The following is a 21,573-nucleotide window of genomic DNA, read 5'->3' as shown; positions in this document are numbered from 1 at the left end:
TTTAAAAAATAAAATAAAAGGACTTGTTAAACTTTCAACTTTGCTTCCGGTAATTAGCAGAATGCACCGCACCTGCGTTAATCGCAGGCAGTGCACGTGCACGTGTAGCGAGCGTTCAGGTACAGTAGCCATACTTGCGATGAACACCGAGAGGGCAAGGCTGAGCCAGGCGGATAAATGGGAGTGGCGGTGGCACCGTTAACTGCTGGTAGCCAGTGAGCGGAAGATTTGTAATCTCTGTCACCGAGCTGCCCTGCCATTGGCTTTTACGGAGAAGCTGCCGCCAGAGAGTCAGTGAGGCGACAAACTGGGAATGGTCCCGGGCTGAGTCTCCACAATGAGCCGGGCTCATAGCCGCCTGCTCCACACTTGACGCAAACCGTCTGAACTTAACGTGGCTCCGCTGCAGCCACACTACACTTGGGACATTTTGCCTATTTTAGTCGCCGAGACGCTTTTTGAAGGACGACTGACATCGCCTCACCTTATGATTTCATTCTGCTAAAGCTCTTGCGAGGCACAACAGTTTCTTCATGGCGTCTCCACAACAGTCAAGAATTCAGTCGTATCTGGAGAAGAATAAAATCGGACCCTTGTTTGAGGTGAGTGAGTGAGTGCACGGATGAAACCAAGAACTTTGAAGTTGTTGGCGACCAATTTAAATGACCATTGCTTTGCACTAGACTGCATTAAGCTGCTTTTTTATATTGTGCTTAATGATGAGCGCACATCTGCAACGTGAGCTCTCGCACAGGAGTAAGCGAGGATATATTGAACTGTGTTGTTACTCCCTACACCCCATACACATGCACTGTAGATGTTAAAGAAATCGGCTGATAAACCATTTATTTCTATGCACTCTGTTCCTGAAACGTCCCACTGCGCTCCGTCTGAGATACTGTAGCGAAACATGTATTGGTTGCTGTGTCTGCCCTCACATTTCCATCTGTAGCCTGCCATGCTACTGCCTGACTCGACATTGTTACAGTTAGTTGAAGTCAGGGCCACTCAGAGAAGCCAATTCATATTGCACAGCAGGGTTGGCTTTACTGTGCGTTCGGCTACAGTGGACACAGCCTAACTACCTGCCTCTCTGCCTGTTTGTCAGTCAGGGATCTGTGTTCATCCCGCCGTATTCTCAGTGTGGCATCGAAGCAACCCAGGGGAGAGCATGACTTCATCCTTTGCTATTGGATTTCTTGCTGAAAGCAGGACCACACAGGTGTGTGAGGCATTATCCGAGTAAAGATGGAAAGACAGACAAAACATCCAGCTGAACCGGCTTTTGCCTGAGATGCAGCAGAACTGTGACTCTTGCTAAATACTGGGAAGTCAACTGTATTATCACCATGAAATACAAGCCTGTGGATACAGTACTGTAGGATGACGTGTACTGTATTTATGGCAAAGCAATATTCATATGCACATGTGTTTCGCAAAGTGCTGACATTTCACTTCTGTGCTTCGGCTGGACATGTAGTAGCACACACACAAACACGGGCTGCATGTAAAACAGATGTAAGAGCAGTAGTGAGGCTTGTTTCAGCACCATGGACAGAGATACATGGCGAACGTTCATTTAGCCAGCAATGAAGACCGGAGATCTTACTGTGAGGCCACACCAGTCACTGAGGCTCAACTGCACAATAATAGTCCTCTGTGTGCTCTCTTTGTTTGTTTTTTCCTCCCTCCATCTTCCTCTTCCACCTGTCTCCTTTTCTGTCATCTACCTCACTTTGTGTTTCTCTTTACTCTTGGCTCTTTGGACAATTTTAATACTTTCTCCTGTATGTGACAATTGAAGATGATTAAAGCAAAGTGTTTAAAGGTGATGCTTGAGGTTACAAAACCCTTGTGTTCCAAAGATTAAGGAGTTTATATGGTAAAGCTTTTACCTGCTATTGTATCCTAAAGTGTGCCCTTAAGTCAGATAATTGCTTGAGTTGTTCACAGTATTTAGATTGTTAATGGTGAATTGTGAGGCTGCATTTTGTACTGTAGATTTTTAGGTGAAACTGGCAGGTTTGGAAAGGTAGTAAGCGGAGAATATATGAAAACTCTCCTGGGTCTGCCAATCTCCTCATGAGAAAATTATTTAGCTGCTACCTTGGTGTTGCGCATGAGAGGCTTTGGCCATTTCATTGTTGTCCCAAAGAAATGCCATCCATGTGCATTCAGTTGTGAAGAACCAAGCGTTTTTTTTTTTTTGTTTTTTTTTCTTTCATGAGAAGAATCCAGGAAGAGAGATCGGAATTCTTCTGGTCATTTTCTTTTTGATCACCTTTAGAGAATTGGCACAGCAGCAGAAGTAGTAATACAGCTGTTCTGCTACACTGCTTGAATGAAAAAAGAGCTGAAAATTTGATTGCCATTCAAACATGAGTACAACAATGGTAAAACGTGTCTGTTAAATGACAGAACAATTTCCGAATACAAGAGCACAATGTAGAAAAATAAGTACAGGGTGCCTGGGTAGCTCACCTGGTAGAGCAGGCGCTCATATACAGAGGTTTACTCCTCGACGCAGCGGCCGCGGGTTCGACTCCAACATGTAGCAGTTTGCTGCATGTCATTTCCCCTCCTCTCTCTCACCCATGTCTTCAGCTGTCCTATAAATAAAGGCCTAAATGATCTTTAAAACAAAGAAATATAAGTACAGTATGAAACGCAGCAACATTGTGACAATGTGATGGTCTAAAATAATGATTTGGGGCTTGAACTGAACCAAAACCAATATAATTTCAATAATTAAGGAATGATGGTAATTGGACAGTATATGCAGTCCAGTAAATTACATTTTCTGCAGAAAGAATAAATGGATAGTCTCCCACTGATCTGGTTGCTTTACATGTGAGTAGGAAAACTGTAATCATTCTCAGTATGATTTATTGAAAAGGTTGTCTTCCTGTTTTATTTTTGCTGAAATGCATTTAATCCCTTGAGGGGCCTTTTACACACTCTTATGCAAATGTACAAGTATGTCATTCAATATCTAAGATATGAGACGCATGTTAAGTATACTCTGTTTTTTTAACTAGGTGGTGTAAACACCACCTAGATGTAAATGTATTTTACCCCAAACTCTTCTTCCTCTTCATTTCTCCCTTATCTGCAAAGCCCCATCACTTCTTCCTCACACCCAACACATAGCTGCAGCATTAAACAGTCTGTGTAACAGCGAGCGGGGGTTCATTTACTCACTCTGATGAGACACAGCTTATGATTTGCCATCAAATTGATTTTTTTTTTTTTTTTTTTTTTTCGTCGCTAATGAAATGGTTGCTTTGCAGAGATAGCAGTCTGAGTCAACATCGTCAGAATATTATCCAAAAAGGGAAGCACCCTTTCATAATAATTGAAGTAATTGCACTCCAGATTATTGTCAGCCACTTGCCTATTTTGATAAATTGATATTCTTTTAAACCCCTACTCTTTTCCAGTCACTTAACAGTTGTAGTACAGTGGGACCTTTTTTACATTTTTGTGTTACATGAAGAATTGTAGTCCGTACAGGCAATAAAGCAAGCTGAAGGCCATATGTTCAGGATCCCTTGTTACACTTTGTTACACATCGTGAAAAGATACAGCGAGAAGGTGTGTTACCGACTGCAACATACTAAGGATAAAAGTCCCCCTTACCTGGCATTTGCCATGGTAACAGGATCACCTCAATCGTATGATAGAATCCTTTTTAATCTTTGTTTTATCAAAGAGGATCTTTAGGATCTATCCAAAGTCTCCTGACCTCTAAACTCATGTAACCGGACCAGTAGGTAAAAAGAGCAGACTGAGCGCCTAAGTAGCTCACCTGGTAGAGCCTATGAAAATAAATACCTAAAAATGCCTTGAACCAGCGACCCCGGTTCCTAACCCAACTCCATACGGATGAGCTACTGCCACCCCCGTTGTTCTGATGGATCATGTAAGTGTAGCCTCGACCTGAAATGCTACTGGATTGAACTCTAATTGGTGTAAGAGTCAAATGTTGAATAATAACTATTCTGTTGGAGAATTGGCGTCATTGTTCCAAATCTTGACTTTCTCCTTTTTTAATGACTTCAATAGCTTGAATATATTATCTATTATTAAATGAGCATTGGTCTCAGCTTGGGGGTTGTTATGATTACTTGCTGATACTAATGAAGTACTGAATGAGTGTTAAACTGGATCTGATCTAAGACGTGTTGTGTAGTTACAGCGTCACATTTCCTTTCATATAGGAGAATGTTAGTTCTGCACAGTGAGATACAGATTTTAAATCTATAAAGGGGGACTGAGCACTGACTGGTGTTTGAATCTGCACTCGGTTTCAGCCAATACCTTGTGTAGGAATTTAAATCCGTGAAGCTGCTCTGTTCCTACTGGTGGTGTTGCTACTTATAGTAAAGGTAAATGACTTTGCTTCTCCCTATAGATTTCTCTTCCATCCACAAGGAAAAGTTCCACTCCAACCTGCTCAGCTGTGTAGTGTTTCTAATCTGCTGTGCTCAGGGTCTCTGTAGTGTAGCAGCCATGCAGTACTGTAAAGAGGTCAGTCAGTCAGGCAGGCAGGCAGGACTTGGACACCAACACACACCCTCTCTGACCTATTGATCCATTCCCTTAAGAATTTTTTTATTTTTTTAGCCATTTTCACCTATAGAAGCAATATGCTCTTCCTGTCTCAGTGAAACTATCATTTCTGTATGCATATAACTTGTTTTTAGTATCTTTTTAATCATTTGATTTTTCTTAGTGATTTATGTTGTTTATATAAGAATTTTACTGACCTGCATTCACTATAATTCCCATACAGCTCTAGATAAAAAGCAGGCATCTAGCTTAAAATATTGTTGACCTTTTGAAATGCATTAACAGAAACGCACAAGGAGAGAGGTTCAGTTATGCATCAGGAAGAATCCATCAGAGGCCTTATTATATCTACAAACACACATGGAAACATTTCTGTCTGACAGGGTAACTTTGTCATTGGCATACCTCCCACACATCAGGTAATAATAACTCAGCAGTTTCATCTCAGTTGTGGGTCACGTTATTTCATTTATGTTTTACTATTCCAAACGAAACCTTTGCAAAACTAGGTCAGTTATTACCGGAAAAATAATGATCATTTGATATTACAGTCCAGTATGAGAGGTGAGGTGCTTTTTTATCATGCTACAGAGCTCAGTGGAATGATAAAGGCAGTTTTATCACCTTACATCTTTTACCATGACTAAGCATAGTTAAGTCCATTGATCAAACAATTATTTGTACTCTTGCTTGTTTATCATCCATTTGTGTGCTGGTGGGTTATTATTGCCTATATTTGCATCTAAACATAGATGCTCACTCTCATTTTAAAATCCTATCAAAAAGCTGTGAAGGCTTGCTGAAAGTCAATACAATCAATTTAGAGAAAAATGGTTTGCAATTTCCCATGGCACTTTTGTTATGACACCATGTGAAATTAGAAACGCGGTCTTTTACTTTTGTGGTCTTTAGGGAAGGGCAGCAAAGACCGTAGACTTTATATTTAGAAAATCAACACCATTGAAATTCAGAGGAAAAAAACTGTTTGATTGGTTAAACTCTAAAAACAAAGTGCCAGACAAACACAGCCACAGTCTTCATCAAATCCATTTGATTTAAAAAAATTTCAGATACCACTATTTGTTTAGACGGTGATTACTTGATATGGCAGACGTCTGGTTGTGCATCGGTTGATACAGCTCCCATTCAGGCAGAGTCGGAGTAATTGCCACAAGACAGGCAGCCTAAGGCCACGATGGTCCCGGGGGAGTACAGGAAGGTGCGAAGAGAGAAGGCAAAGGATATCTGGGAGATCAGGCAGTGAGACGATGAGTGATGAAGTTCAATATGAGGAAGATTTAGAGCGTGCAACGACGTCAGGTGAGGGTAGTGAGTGGGTACAGGAAACCGAAACAGAAAGCGAGAGAGTATGGTGGCTGCAGTGCATGCTAATAAAGTTATCCTGTCGACTAATAGCCTGAGGATGCTGATGGCTGACTGCTGTGTGGTATTGATAGTCATGCTGGTGGTGTGGGAGAGCTGATCATCTGATACACAAAACCTTGACAGTTTGTTCAGCTTGTGACTAATAACTGTATGTGTGTTTGTCCTAGGAGGGATTCATGTGGGTCTATGCACTATGACTAAAGGTCCTAACTCATTTTTAATATAAGTGAAATCCACAGTCATCTTTCTGTGCTTTCTAAACTTCAGTTGAAGCCAAGATGAGGCCTAGGCAGTCTGAGTTAAACAAACCAAGTGGGTATGAAATATCTTTGTGCATCCCTGGGCAGTGTTTCCTTGCATTTTTATACAAAACAAGGACTTTGGATTTTGTCCCACATCTCTTCCATTGAAATCGCTTTAAGAGGGGATCTCTGCACAGCCAGAGACAATTACAATGTTCTCCATGTACACATGGGCATGTGAGTATTGTTGTAAGATGTGAACCTATCCTTCATGGCCTAGTTTTGCAGTGGTGCCTGAATCAATGAATTGCTTCATAATTGTTTTTAAAGAATGCACTTTATATTGTAATATAGTCAAAGTTATTTCTTTTGTTGAATGTTTTTTCTTCACTGTCATGCCTAAAAAGTGATTAAATATGCAGTACTTCGTAATTCTCTGACCAAACCAGTGGAGCTGTAACAGAGTTTATAGGGCTGCAACTGTTTTTATTTATTTTTTTATGATAATTTTGCCTATACGAAGTGAGACAGTTCAATACATAAAATGGAAGTATATAACTGTTTATTGCACTGATGAAAGCTGGGCGTTTAGACCCCATCGATGTGAAGCATCTTCATCAAGCACATATGAAGATGATAGTAAAGGATCGGCTGTAGCTTAGACGCTGTAGGTGGTGCAGTACAGCCTGCAGGCAAGTGATGGAAACTCTCTGTTAAATCTCCTGGAACATCCTGAAGGTCATGGTAGTGATAGGGAGATGGCAGAATTGCAATGATATTCAAAGAGTACAGTTTGGCTCCGAAGATCATTGGTCAGATATGTAGGTAAGCAGCAGTGACGGAGAACATTAAAGTGAGAAGAAGTAGCAGAAACGTGAGACAAAAGCTCTTCCCTATTGGCAAAGTTGCATTGAAAAATGTACGTGTTTGGACAAACCGAAAATTTAAGAATATGACGTTTTTTCAGTCTACATGAACAAATTGTGGTCGATACATTTAGTTTTTTTTGTCTAATGATTTATTATATTGTGAGCCCCCCCCCCGGTGACATTGCCTCTCCCACAGTCTCCTCTTCCACATGATGCTCTTGTCTGCCTGCTTATTCAAGGTCTGGATCTCTTCCAGTGCTCTCTCTCTCTCTCTCCCCCCAATAATGACCTCTTTCTGTATATGAGGCACATTGGACGGACACAGACATGACCTTAAATACCCTCAAATGACTTTGCATCCTCACATTTCATTGACAAACGTCAGGTAAATCAGTGGTACTCTGTGGCCTGTAGTGTTTTTTTTTTTTTTTTTTTTAACACAAGGACAAAGTCTAAAGAACAGAGCTGATCAGAGCTGCAGCGCCTTAGTTGCTATGTTGATTGATTTTAGTTCTGAATATTCTGCAGGTAACACAGATTTTTAACCAGGCAAACATGAACAAATATTGTAAATGTATGCAGTATACTGCTGCAATATTCCTGTGTTTACCTTCACTCATACAGTATACGGACACAGTTGTCTCGTCTCAGTAGTTTGTAATAGATATACATCCTTTCGGGAACACAGACATCACATCATAGGAAGTTGGCTCGTGCGCAGGCTTAGTGTCTCCTCACATCCAGACATCCATCCATAGCGCCAACAGTTTACCAGGAGTCTGCAACAACTAAAGTGGAAATTCAGCGGCTTGCGGGTTGACCAGAAAGAAAAGAGCAAAGCTTAGGCCAAGTTGCTTACATCACAGAGCTTATGTAGCTGTCTGTTAATATTTTTTTTTTTTTTTTTTTCAATCCGCCTTTTTCTCATTCAATTTAATTCAAAATAGTGGAGTAAGCAGAAATACACAGACAATGAATTTACATACATGAAAAATAATCTAAAGATACAAGTATGACAAATGTTTTAGAATGACATACAAGGATTAGCAGCAGTGTCTAACACAGGTCAAAGTGTAAAAGGTCAAAAGTGCAAGTGCATTTATATCAGATGGAATATGTGGAAGGATATTAACATACTGTGCAGATGAACTGAAGACAATTTCAACTTTCTTTAGACTCTGCAGTTGTCCCTGATCTGTGGAATACTTCTAACATCATTCCTTTACCAAAGATCAGTAGACCTAATCTCAATGACTTGCGGCCTACAGCATTAATATTACTAGTAATGAAAACCCTGAAGACTGTGGATGGAACTGGACCAGTTCTCGACCCCCTGCAGTTTGCGTATGAGCCTGGGAAAGGTGTTGACGATGCAAAGTTATTAAATTTTAACATTTAGAACAAAAAAGCATCCCATGCTGGCCATAATGCTGTACATTCAAAACACTCTAAGTGTCTCAATTGTATTCTCTGACCAGACCTGTTGTTTTAGTCACTGGTTTCTTTGTCTGAATAACTGGTCTTGTTTACCACGTCCAATATAACTGTGGATGCATTCTTCTCATTCGCCTGGGGGTGGATAACACTACCGCGTTTACAAGTCTACAGGCGAAGAGACAGCATTTCAATGTCAGCCTCACATACTGTACTTTCCCCTATGCAACTACAGACTTACACCACTTTCTGTTTATGAATAAGCAGATGCCACCCCCACAGATCAGTCAAAACCTTGACTGTCAAGCGACGTCTCTGTGAAGGCCGTGATACAAGCGTTCCTATACTCTTGCAGATGGTAGCCATTCGCCTGTAGTTCATCCAATTTTCTACATAATAAGCATACATTTCCAAGGACAGCCGATGGCGGGGGTTTCAGCCTTGTGGTGTTTTTCAGCTGCTGTCAGCTGTCAGACAACTTTCTTTGTAATACCTCCTTCGATTCCCACACGAGAAATTTCTCTTTTGAACCTTCACAGAAAGGTTAACCCTTGTGTTGTCTTCCCGTCGACCATGCAACGTTTTGTGTTTCTGGGTCAAAATCTTAAATTGAAACTTATTTTTAACACTTTGATCGACTTTTTGACACTTGTCGCTTTTCCTGATGTTTTTGTCGCTTTTCCTGATGTTTTTGTCACTTTTCCTGATGGTTTTTGTCACTTTCCCCACGTTTTTGAAGCTTTTTCTGACATTTTTGTCAACTTTTTCAACATTCTTTTATGAATTTATTTTCAAATGCTATAATATTGAATAAAACACCCAAATTCAATGAAAGTAGTGCACTGATCAATTATTTTAGTTGTGAAGAGCATTGTATGGAACCATCCCCATTATTTTTTTTTGACAATTTGGTTGAAAGAAACCCCAAATTTCTAATATAGAAACCTTTTGAAAATGGGTCAAATTTGACCCGAGGACAACAGGAGGGTTAAGTGTCTAGGGTTAAGAATAGATAATCACCCCATGAGGTTGGGAAGATTTGTTGTACTTATAAGGACACTTGAGCAGGATTTCTCCCTCTGTCCTTCAGTCTACCACCCATGTATGATCTTCCAACAGTCCTCTCCTTTTTCAACTCCTTTCCACTTTCAATTTGGGGGGTTTGTTTTGCAGGGACACAGGGAGCGTTGGTGAGAGTATCATGATTGTCATTGTCCTCGGAGCGAGTCCTTGAGAGCTTCCAAGGACACTGGTGTCTCTTGGCTGGCTGACAGCTTGTCAATTACCGCCACCAAACCAAGCTGCCTGGGGCACACGGATATCTCACCCCAACAACAGATCTGCACAGATATGGACTGCATATCTCAGTTACTAATGCTACCTGTTGGGCTGCTTATAGTGCACTGATGCAGAGGCCACCTCGTTATCTCTCTCGCATACAAACATATGCAATGGTTTTGCTGATGCAAGTCACTTTAAGCCAAATAGCGTGTGTGTGTGTGTGTGTGTGTGTGTGTGTGTGTGTGTGTGTGTGTGTGTGTGTGTGTGTGTGTGTGTGTGTGTGTGTGTGTGTGTGTGTGTGTGTGTGTCTCTCTCTGGTACATTAGCTCATGCAAAACACTCTACAGAATGTGCAATCAATATATGTTGGCACAAAAGTCTTTTACAGTACAGACGTGGGCAGAATGCAGATGTACCCGCATGTGGTGCCATTTCTCTAACAATCCCCAGAACCTACACTATCTATCCATGCCCATCTGTCTCTGTAGTTTTCTTCATGCATCCAGCTCATGCCTGTAGTTTGTATTACTCCCTCTACACGTGTGTGTGGTTTCCACCGGCAAACACAATGAAAATTACCTCTCTGCAGTCCTCCATAAAAAGAACTGCATATCTTTCCCTTTTCCCCTTCCCCATAAAAAACTATTAGGACTTGGAAATCCAGCGGGACTCAACAGGGTTCTGCTAGTTTGGCTTCCTGTATAATCTACCAAATTACAACCTTCATTTATAGACCTCCTGTTGGTAGGTTAGTTAGTAAATTACCCACAGGAGCTACCAAGCAGTAATTACATCTTAGCATTGTTAGTGGTTTATAAATGTTAAACACAGGCCAAATCCATTGCAGTTGTGAGGACAGATGCTTTACTAAACTCTTAGGCTAGATCCACACTACTACATTTTCATATTAAAACGCCATTTGGATACAAAAATGATCTTCATCCACACAAGCTCAGTAGCAGAACTATTCTCCATCTATATTAACATGTGTGACAATGCATTTCACATTAACATTTGCATATACTGGGCATGCGCTCATATGTGCTTGCTGGTGTAAACAGGAAGCAGATTGTCTAATGTTACTCTGCAGTTGAAAATCATGGATATTGTGTGCTGTATATTCTCTTCCAGTACTCTCTCATATAGCTATTTCTCAGAAATAGCATCATTGTTCTTTCTGAAGAGCTTGTAGGTCACTTCAACTTTATCTTATTGCTTGCAGGCAGAGATGCAAGGTTCTCCAGTCCTTTAGACCTGCAGTCTGCAGAGAAATTTCAGCATTTGTCCATTCACATGCAGTTTGCTGCCAGAGCTGCTGTAGACACTGGGGCTGGGCAGGAATGTCCCCCTGACCAATTACCTGATTAGCTTTCTGAGCACACAAAGCACAGCCAAGGCTAGCCAGCTATAATCCACACATAGGCGGTCTCCCTGTAGACCTCCCCGCCCCCTGGAACACACACACATGCAGATATATGCGCACATCCTCATGGGCAAATGCATACCAGCCACCAAGCGTAGGGTTGCATGATTTGGTTTAGTTGCACAAACGCATGTATAGAGTACAGTACTTGTCACACAGAAACGCATAGTACTTGAATACTCTCTCACTCACTCACTCACTCACTCACTCACTCACTCACTCACACACTTGTTTTATCCATACATTACTGCCAATTCACTGCAGTCTACTAATGACATTTTTTGCTTCTCTGCAGTTGTCCTGAAGTCAGCCTCTGCTATTCTGGCTGGCTTAAACTGGTCAGAGTTCATTCTCATACCATATCATGCCAGCACACGCACAACCACTCACATACACAGACCTATGGTCATTTAACTTCACATCAGCGTCTGGGGGACAGATATCCCCTACAGTACATCTGTAATAAAATACAGTTTTGCCTGTTGTCCGTGGGGACTTGGCTTGGGAACCCGTAAGAACCAAGTATGAAGTGTGGACTGGCAGCTGGAGAAGAGCCGGTTCACCTCCTATGCACTGCCGTGGTGCCCTTTAGCAAGGCGCTGAACCCCCTAAACTGCTCCAGGGTCACAGAACCATGGTTGACCCTGCGCTACCCTCTGACTTGTGAGCTGTGTGTCTAAAAAGAGGAGTTTGCGAAAGATACATTTCAACTGGCAATTACATGTACCTTGTGGATTGTGTGGTTTGACAAATTAGATTAAGACAAAACCGATGACTTAAGTTGGTTTTTGTTGTGTTCTGTCGGAAGAAACAAGTACTTTTCACATTTCATTTATATTTTTACCAAGTGTATTAGGTTCATTTGTACGAATGTGTGCCTGAGTTGGCAAAGCACAGAGATAACTGATTAGTTACGACATGACTGGCACATTTGATGTTGAATTCCCACCATGCGTGTGGCAGATTTTAAATTGGCATGCAGAGTAAGATGTGGCTTCTACCCTCAGCACCTGTTACTGTGACTCCCTATGTGCTTTTCTTCTTTTCTCCCTCCTGTATTACTTTTCTCCATCAATCCAATTTGTGAGTCTGACCAATGAACTTTTTCCCTACCTCCCTGTTCTTCAATGAATCATCTCCTCACAGTATAATTACTTTCTCACTACTTTATCTTTCACATCAACTTTGCACACTCTAGACTCTCTTGATAACCAGACTGTAAAGTTAATGATGTTCACCAACAATTTTAAAATCCTTTTTTTTTTTCTCTAATAATCTCCTGGTAGGAATTAAATAATGGTATATTTTCCCTCATTTTAATAACTTGATTATCCTCAATACTGAAATCAGTCCTGATCTGTCCTTCTCTATATTTGTCCGTTTTTCAAACGGGCCCAATACATTGGATACTGTTTGTTGGATTTCTAAAACATCAGTGGAATGTCTTCATGCTTCATGACACTATTTAAAAAAAAAAAAAAGAAAAAAAAAAACTCACAGATTGACCAAAGGCTGCAGTGTTTGTTTACTTGTTTGTCCTTGTGTCTTGACAGACTGATCTGATTTTTTGATAGCGCATGCTGACATGCTTGTTACTAATTGACACAGAAGGGGAGTGCTCCTATCTTTTGGGACGTAGTGTTGTCTTGTTTGCCTTGACTTTCTTTTTTAGGATATTGACCCTTTTGGTGTAGAAAATTCCTGAAACTACAGTGAAGATAAGGGGCTTATCTCACCATGTTAGTTCTCCTCTCACGTACCCTCCCTTGATAGTGAAGTGAACAAAATAAGACTTCTAATGTTTGTATGTATGGATTTTCTTTCTCCGCTTCAGCGTGGTGGATACTCCACTGGCCATACACTCTATCACTTTTTTTCTAGTGCCACTTTCATCTAACTGCTCTCTACTTTACTCTGCTCCTGTAGGAGTTGATGACCAAATTGATAACTGAGACTCCCGACCATCCAATCCCTTTTCTCATTGATCACCTGCAGACCAAGCAAGACAGCCCTGGCAAACTGCACAGAGCTCTCTCTGGCTCCGCAGCACTGTGGGCGCAGAGCTCCCCAGGTCAGTGCACATGGATGCAAGCATGCATAATGTACACACACAAGCAGAATAAGGCATTTTTCTTTGTACATACTCTTCCCAACAATATACAGTATATGGTAAATATAGGCTCAAAGAGAAACACCAGAGCTTGCAGAGTAAACTTGTCCTGCATTTATGCTTTCTAGAATTTGCATAACAGGGCATTCTGAGGAGAAATTGTGACTATCTCTCCCAACAGAAAGCAAAAACCCTCGAAGGGAGAACAGCAACTATGAGAAGCCATGGCAAATTCACCCAAAGAAGCCGAAAAAGTCCAAGAGCGACCTGGCTGTTTCGAGTATCTCTCCTCCTTCACCAGAATCCAAGTCTTGTAAGTTTTTATTTTTTTTGTTTTGTACTCAACTCACACTCACACCACTTTAGAATATTAAGCGGCACTTTTTTTTCTTTTTTTTTAAGATTAATTTTTGGGGCATTTTTAGGCCTTTATTGACAGGACAGCTGAAGAAATGAAAGGGGGGAGAGAGAGGAACGACATGCAGCAAAGGGCCGCAGGTCGGTGTCAAACCCTGGTCCGCTGCGTTGAGGAGTAAACCTCTATATATGGGCGCCCGCTCTACCAACTGAGCTATCCGGGCACCCAAGCTGCATAGTTTTGATACCTGTTGTATCAGTTGTATCCCAATTACACACTCCATTGACTTTAATCTCCATTTTTAATTTGATATAATTATATCTAATTAAAGTTAGTCACAGTGTATAGTCCAGCCTCCCCCAGCCCTGCAGATGAGTTCATTATAAAGTGCCACTTTTTACACACTTGCTGCTGCACTGCTACACATTCTGAAGATTAATTGTTCACAAAGTTCTTGCATTAATGCAGATGCGAAGATTTTTCCAGTGGTAACTGTTATTTTTTTATTTTTTTTTAAGTTCTTTAATAAATTACTATAGCTATGATGTTGGAATGAAGTATGACACTCAAGACAATTAGGCAAGGTCATAAGGAGCAAGCAGAGCCATAGACTACTTCAATAATTTAACATTGTGCTCTGTCACTGCCAGACCAAGTCTATTTCAGGCTGCAGTCTGAGCATTTCTCACAATCAAGAGGAAACAGGGTGTCGGGATGAGTGCATGAAGTGGGTAAAAGGGAGAGGGAGAAGTAAAGAATAAAGTAAGCGACACTCAGCACATCGAGGTGTACTCAAGTTCTGAGCGTTATGAGAGTAAGAAGCCTTCAAAGCTACATTTAAAGGCAAATCGCATAAAAAATACATGCATAGGTGTTTTTGTGTGCAGAGCTCATAAAAAATTGAAATCAAAAGAACTGCCGCTCATCATTATTGTACAATGTTGCAAGAACACAGTCGTCATAAGAGGGTCCAGTAATGCTTGATCTCTCTTTGGCAAAGGGTTAATGTGCTTTGGCCTCTCTATCTGACTGATGCTTTAATGGGCTGCCTTAGTGAGAATTGAATCCTTAACCCTTAATCTAGGGCTAATAAGATACAGCAAAGCTCTTTGCTTCAGCAGCAGCACAACACACAGAGGACAGAAAGGCACGGTTTCCCGGAAGTAATAAAATATTTTTTTTTTCTCCACTCTGTATTTGGCAGAGACATTTGCTGTGTTTATGGTTGTTACAATGCCAAGCAGCTTAGTCAGAGTAAACAAGGGATGGCAGATTGTAGCAGCAATGCTGTCAAATATTTGCTATCAAGTTTACTGCGTGTGTGTGTGTGTACAAACAGAAGGGGAATGCTTATTCTCTGCACCTGTCATCATGTATGCCTTTCATTCAAACATGCATAAAGTGTATTCTAAAATCCTTCCCATTATATCCAAGTTAACATGTCTGTTCAGGAAGTGAACAGTGGTTAGTAGACGCCCACTGCATTTGTTTAACAGCTCTTCATAACCCACTGGATTTTTATGTTAATTCAAATTCAGCGTGTTAGAGTATAAGAGCGTTAGATATGGATGAACTACAAGTAATCCCTCCCCTATAAAATAAAATGGTTTCCTTTTTATTTAAAATGTCTGAATCCAATAGTTAATGAATTAACCATCTTAAAGAAGCTGAGGGACACTGCTAGAGGACGTGGGCTGGATGTACAGTATGTAGGTCATGTCCTGCTCCTGTTTTAAGTTATTTTGAATGTTAATCAAAGAGACTGACAGCCACTGTCCCCTGGCCTCCGTCCAGTGAGCACTGTGCTTCTGGAAGAGACACGTTGACTTTTCTGCCAGTGTTTCCATTCCATTGCATCCTGCAGTAATTCACAACAAGTACTGTTTGGACAAGTGCTTCAAGATGTGGTGTTTTACAGATCATTGTTGTTTACAGAAGATTTGTCTGATAAATTCATATGTGGTGCTTTCAGAAGATCTGACAAAAAAAATTGTACATTTTGTGTTTCCATTTGTGATGTCCAGTGCCACGGTCAAACCAGTACCCATCCTGGGAATGGAGAGAGAGCCGTGACTTTGATGAGCTCAACCACATTCTGCAGGAGAGCAAGAAGCTGGGCAAGGCCCTGGAGAGTCTGTCACGCAGTGAGTGGCCACAGCTCGGCAGAGTGCACACATTACTAAGCAGTGCTTACATACATTTTAAAATGCAGAACTAAAGCTTACACCTTTCTGTAAATGTCACTGTAAATCCTGAGAGGAAGCTGTTTCGAACAGCTAATCTTACAAGCCTGCCACTAAGCTTAGAAGCGGCCTAAAATGGGATTGTGAACTATATTAGATGTTTTTTTTGTGCTTTAAATCATTTTCTTCTCTCCGCAGGCATTGCCATCTCTGATGAGCTTGACCAGGTAGATGACAACTAGACTGGAGTCTTTTATAAACTCATATATACAGGACACTGGTATTTGATATATACGGTGGTGTGGAAATAGAATTTTGTCACTGATCCCTCCGCAGCATCGCTCATGCTACATCAAATAAAAGCCATGTTTTATAACTTTCACTTGGCTGACAGAGCAGCACAGCTCTTTTTCTGGTGATGAACTATCTCATGGGGGTGATATGTGAGAATGATAGTTCAGTAAGCATGTCCTCCGTCTCCCTCTCCTTTTCTGCTTCAGTGTGTTCGACTACACGCAAAGCTTTTTCTGAGCTGCGTCTTTCTCCTCGCCTGGCCCCAATTCTCTCCCAAACACAATAGTGCAGTGGCTGTCCAGGCTAGAGATGCACAGAGCGATTTGGAAGTGATGGGTCTGGATAAGAGACTTCACTTTTTGCTCAGTGCAGCAGTACGTCCAACAGCCTTGGCTCTCAGCCCAGAGATTTTCCTTCTTTCTCTGTGGGACGGAACAGGGAGTGAATACTAAACACCTTCTCTGATCATGCAGAGACAATAGCATTTTATACTATCCTTGATTTAGTCAAAGACGAGCAGACATATCTTTGAGCAGGGTTGAAAAAGTGTGTGTGCGCTGGCTTTGGGAGCAGAATGGGAGGAAGACAGATCTCATACAATACTATGGTGCTTTTGAAAACTAAGAACAGACACTTTTTATTGTGAAGAACATAGTCTTGGTTATAATTACATTATATTATAGTTAAACATTCATAGTGTTAAAGTTTTATAGCAGTTCACTGACTCCACTCGCTTTCTTCTGTGTTCTTTTTTAAATTTCATTTTTTGTCTTTCTTTCTGCCCTCTTCAGTCTGTTGTTTTGCCTCTTATTTCTCTTTTAGAACTTGGGATGCTATAACTCAGTGGTGCGCCCCCGGGTGGTGGGGGAGTGGGTTGGTCGGGAAGAAGAGGACGCGGACCCCCTGGCTTCTGAGATGCTGCAACCCCCCGTCCCTCGGGCTAAAACTGAAGTGTGCTGGAGTGGAGACAGCAGCCCTGCTGGGAGGTTGGTGATTGGCATTATAAGTATGTATAGTCATCAATATGTGAATGTGCACATGTGAATCATTTAAATGGAAAAGTTTAAAACTTCAAGAAAGTTCACAAAGCTATTGTTGGCTTTTTAAAAATGAGGATATAGACTTCTAACTGTGGCTCCAGCTGCCTGAGGTATGCCCATCTGAATGGTTTTGATAATCCCATTTCAAAGGCACGATTTAACGTGCTTGCCATGATACTGCTTCAACCCAATTTTGAATTAAAGCTAACCTCATTTCTGAGTGCTCATGGCCAAAGACTGTTGTGCTTGGTTATTATTTTTTATTTTAAATTGCCTGTTTTCGCCAATATAATTGTGTGTGTGTGTGTGTGTGTGTGTGTGTGTGTGTGTGTGTGTGTGTGTGTGTGTGTGTGTGTGTGTGTGTGTGTGTGTGTGTTTTTTTGTGTGTGTGTTTTTTTTTTTTTTTTTTTTTGTTGTGTGTGTGTGTGTGTGTGTGTGTGTGTGTGTGTGTGTGTGTGTGTGTGTGTGTGTGTGTGTGTGTGTGTGTGTGTGTGTGTGTGTGTGTGCGTGTTAATTAGAGGAGAATCGGATATAAAACCATAAATCATGTGCGGGCCTGAGCTGACATACACACACAGTGCTAATCTAATTAGGTTACTGTATGGGTGGATTATAGGGAGAATTCACTTAGTTAGAAGCCTGAACTGGGAGATAGGGATGTGTGTGGGCTCACTGATGAGCTCTGCTCTGTGTGTGTTTGTTAATGAGATGGTTTTGTGTTCACATATGAAGAGTGTGAGAAACTTGTGCAGCTGTGTGTTTGGGATGATGCATCATCTCAAAAATAATCACAGTCCCATCTCTTAACTGGAGGTGTATTTGGCTCATCTAATAGTTTATATCAGGGGTCACCAACCTTTTAGAAACTGAGAGCTACTTCAGTCATACGGGTACTGAGTCATACGAAGGGCTACCAGTTTGATTCACGCTTCTGAAATAACAAATTTGCTCAGTTTGCCTTTAGTTATATGATTATTAATGATTAATGATAGTTATATATGATTATTAAGTTATATATGGTTATTAATGATTAATGACGCTCATCTATGTGAAGACACTGATCATGTTAATGATTTCTCACAATAATTAACAATGACTTAACAAGGTGGGAAACAGATACTATCAATATTCAATTTAAACTTTCAGAACAGGCCTGAGAGCTACTCATGGGGTCCTTGGGGGCTACCTGGTGCCCGCGGGCACCGTGTTGGTGACCCCTGGTTTATACTTGCTCCTGCTTCAGATCCTGTTTGGGGGTTGAGATCACTTTCATTTTTTTTGTCAGAGGTAAAAGTATCTTAACCAATGCATTTAAGATCCAGTTAAAAGTAAAGTTTGTTTAGGTTTATAATTCATATCAGATGAGATAAAAATTACAACTCAGACAAAGTGAAAAAACTGGCAGTTTGAAATCAGCACTTCCCTCTCTTAAAATCCCATCTGAGCTTTAGTTAGCCATTCCCTTTGGTGCAGTCCCAACATTTTGTCATGTACCTGACCTTGTTTGTCAAACCAGTCCACCTTCCTCCTTTTGATTTGCTATGTTTCCCTGTTTTCATTTTTCTGTTTTGTTTTCCTTGCTCCTGTCCCTCATTCTAGCCCACCTGTCACTGCGGACCATAAGGAGAGCTGACAGGTGGTGGGAGCTCTCTGTATGATTGGCTGCAAAGTCTACATGGATAAGTGCAAGCGACACATGGGAAATCAGATGCAACTGTGGCAGAAGTATATCAAAGGAAATGCTTTATTTTGACATTTTGTTCGTCTAGTGGAATGGGACTTCCTTATCCCATGTCTGTCAGTGCAATAAACTGTGGTCTCTCTCTTCTTACCCTCCAGTTATATTTATTTATCTTACATACTTTCTTTTAATACCAACAGATGCTGATCCCTTATTGTACATAATAACAGGAAATATGATAGACAAAGAGGGAAAGCCAGCTACACCTGCTTTGATTTTGTGGTTATATGTATTGTCTTTAGTTGGTCCCTGTAAGGAAAAAATAGCTGACAGTGTTGACAGCAGGCATAGTGAGCCAAAGATTTTCATAGTATACATGAACCCATAATATGATGCAACACATAAAAGTAATAAAACTTACTCTACACAAGATACCCAAACAGACACCCTCTTTCTCTATATTTTTTTCTTCTTCATATTACTTTCCAGCTTTTAATAGAAGATGTGTTGTCCCGGGAAAAGTTTACCTTCCAGTTTAAAATGGTGTTTGCATCCAAAGGAAAATGTTCACCCCCCCCCCCAAGAGTATGGTAAGCTAAAGAAAAGAGAACAGTGGTGCAGTATCAAACGAACTAGCTTGCCTTGCCCATATTAGAAGATGTAATTATTCCAGAAATACCATACAGAGAGTATGAAGAAATATCTGTCATCTTATGACCCTTCCCCGTTATCTCCAAATAGAAGTCATTAAACTGAGATTAGCATCAAATTAATACTCTTCCGCCCCTCTAATCCACGCCTTCAGCCTGTCTGATGTGGAAATGAATTTATCCAATATAGAGGTAATGCAGAAGTCGGCCTTCATAATTGTATCAGTAGTGTTAACTGTATCGGAACTTCGGAAAGAGATTATTTGGTCATTTTTCTTTCTGAGAAATGGATAAAGCTTTTGGGAAAAGAAATGTGAAGAGAAGCATTTGATATCTTTCTATTCATGTATTGTATTTAATTTAAACAGCCCAGGAGAATTGTTAAGCTATATGATCTGATTCAAATGGTGTATTTCCATGGCTGCAATCCTGTTGCTTAGGTTTATAAATGGCTACAGTGCAGTATGTATCGTAAATGTCATACGCCTTCATGATAAAATAGTGGAGTTTGAAGAAAAATTTAATAAACATAAACTTAATGGAAAAGAGCAATATTCTTGTTCATTATTAGATTTTAGCAACATTAAGTGAATCAGATTTGTATAAACATTTTATGATTTTTGCCCCCGTGCATTCTATCTTTGTTTAATACTTTGGATTTGATTATTGGCTCTCCTGCAGACTAAAAACCACAGGGGACGCAACACCTTATATCTCTCTACATGCTGATAAAATCTCCTCAGCGCTGGCCTTTTTTTTGTTTTGATTTATTTTTTACTCCACATCCTCTAAATAATATTGCTCTGTACATGGTGCTACAGCTAATTCTCTGTTGCTCACCTAAGAGCAATTACCCCTTCATTATTTCTCCCTGCTAACCTTTTTATAACTGGTTGTTCTGCACCTGCATGGCACTTGAAATGGTTGTATGGTATTTTGTCCCACAACCATGGAACGGCTGCCAAATGCAATAAGTGGGGAAACACACTTTAAATGTAGTCGCACACCACTGAGGCAAATGCAAGATTGTGTACGGCTTAGATACAAGCCTGACAGATTAGGATGAGAGTAGGAAATTAATATGGTAAGTTATTTTAAAACCTGCTAATTGTGTAGGTATATTTCTCATTAGCTGAATCATCACAGATGATGATTCACATGCATAACAAATTGATCTTTCAAGTACTTTATAAAGGTTAGGGGCTGTGTGTGGGGAAATAACCAGCAACAACTGATGTATTTTAAGTCATCATATGTTGCATGTCAATAAATGGTGATCCAATTATGTATGTGGGTGAAAAAGTCTTTTAGCTTTTAAACTCTTCAGTCCTGACTCCTCTTCTGCTTGCCTCCTCAGCCTGAAGATGGAAGCAAAGAGCAAAGGGCTAAGGGAGCAGCAGCAGCATCACAAAAAGCTCCTGGCAGCCATGTTGTCCCAGGACTCCTTTGATTCTGTCCATAGCCCTGTCCCCTCCGTCGCAGAGGAAGAGATGGAGGACGATGCCATGGAGCTTCTGGGTAATGTAACGTATTCTGTGTATACACCACTTTTTTATGTACACAGACACAAATTGTAAATGGTAATCTTTGTGCAGTGCAATGCTTCAACATGACATGCTTTCCTATGTATGTAGTTGTATTCCATTGAATTCTGCTAATCAAATGTCATTGGTTATAATACAAGGCTGCTTCTGAGCCACACTGGCAGGCAGGTGTACGACTCCTCGCTGTGTGTGTCAGCAAATGTGTGAGACAGACACCTGCTTTCTTAACATCCCACATGCATGAGAACAGCTTGCTGTGTTTGTGTGTGTGGAACAGAAAAGAATTATAGCTGTAACATTTCATTTTGAATGAGTCTGTTTGCAGAGCAAATCAGAGTTTTCACGATCTTTCATGAACTCAATCTGTTTTGATATATTGACTTTTGAAGTGAAACTACATCTCTTGTGCTGTAACATGTTTTTCATGAAATGAAAAGATCAAGGAGATGGAAGAACATTCTCGACTATGTAGGAAGGACATCTAGAGAACACACTACAGTGCTTGT

General features: G+C 40.7%; 1 protein-coding gene across 1 annotated transcript in view; it reads left to right on the top strand.

Annotated features, from left to right (window-relative positions):
- Positions 1–126: 126 nt before the first annotated feature.
- c22h8orf34 (chromosome 22 C8orf34 homolog) overlaps positions 127–21,573 on the top strand; it is a 57,332-nt gene continuing 35,885 nt past the window's right edge. Inside the window, exons 1-7 of the mRNA XM_039789662.1 lie at positions 127–602; positions 13,134–13,278; positions 13,499–13,630; positions 15,700–15,819; positions 16,057–16,085; positions 16,975–17,138; positions 20,881–21,041. Of these exons, the coding sequence (XP_039645596.1) occupies positions 534–602; positions 13,134–13,278; positions 13,499–13,630; positions 15,700–15,819; positions 16,057–16,085; positions 16,975–17,138; positions 20,881–21,041 (820 nt within the window). The 5' untranslated portion in view covers positions 127–533. The remainder of the gene's footprint in view (positions 603–13,133; positions 13,279–13,498; positions 13,631–15,699; positions 15,820–16,056; positions 16,086–16,974; positions 17,139–20,880; positions 21,042–21,573) is intronic.

Source organism: Perca fluviatilis, chromosome 22 (assembly GCF_010015445.1).
Source record: "Perca fluviatilis chromosome 22, GENO_Pfluv_1.0, whole genome shotgun sequence".
In the NCBI taxonomy this organism is placed as follows: domain Eukaryota; kingdom Metazoa; phylum Chordata; class Actinopteri; order Perciformes; family Percidae; genus Perca; species Perca fluviatilis.
Note: the sequence above shows the minus strand (reverse complement) of the source record. Positions and strands in the feature narration are given on the sequence as shown.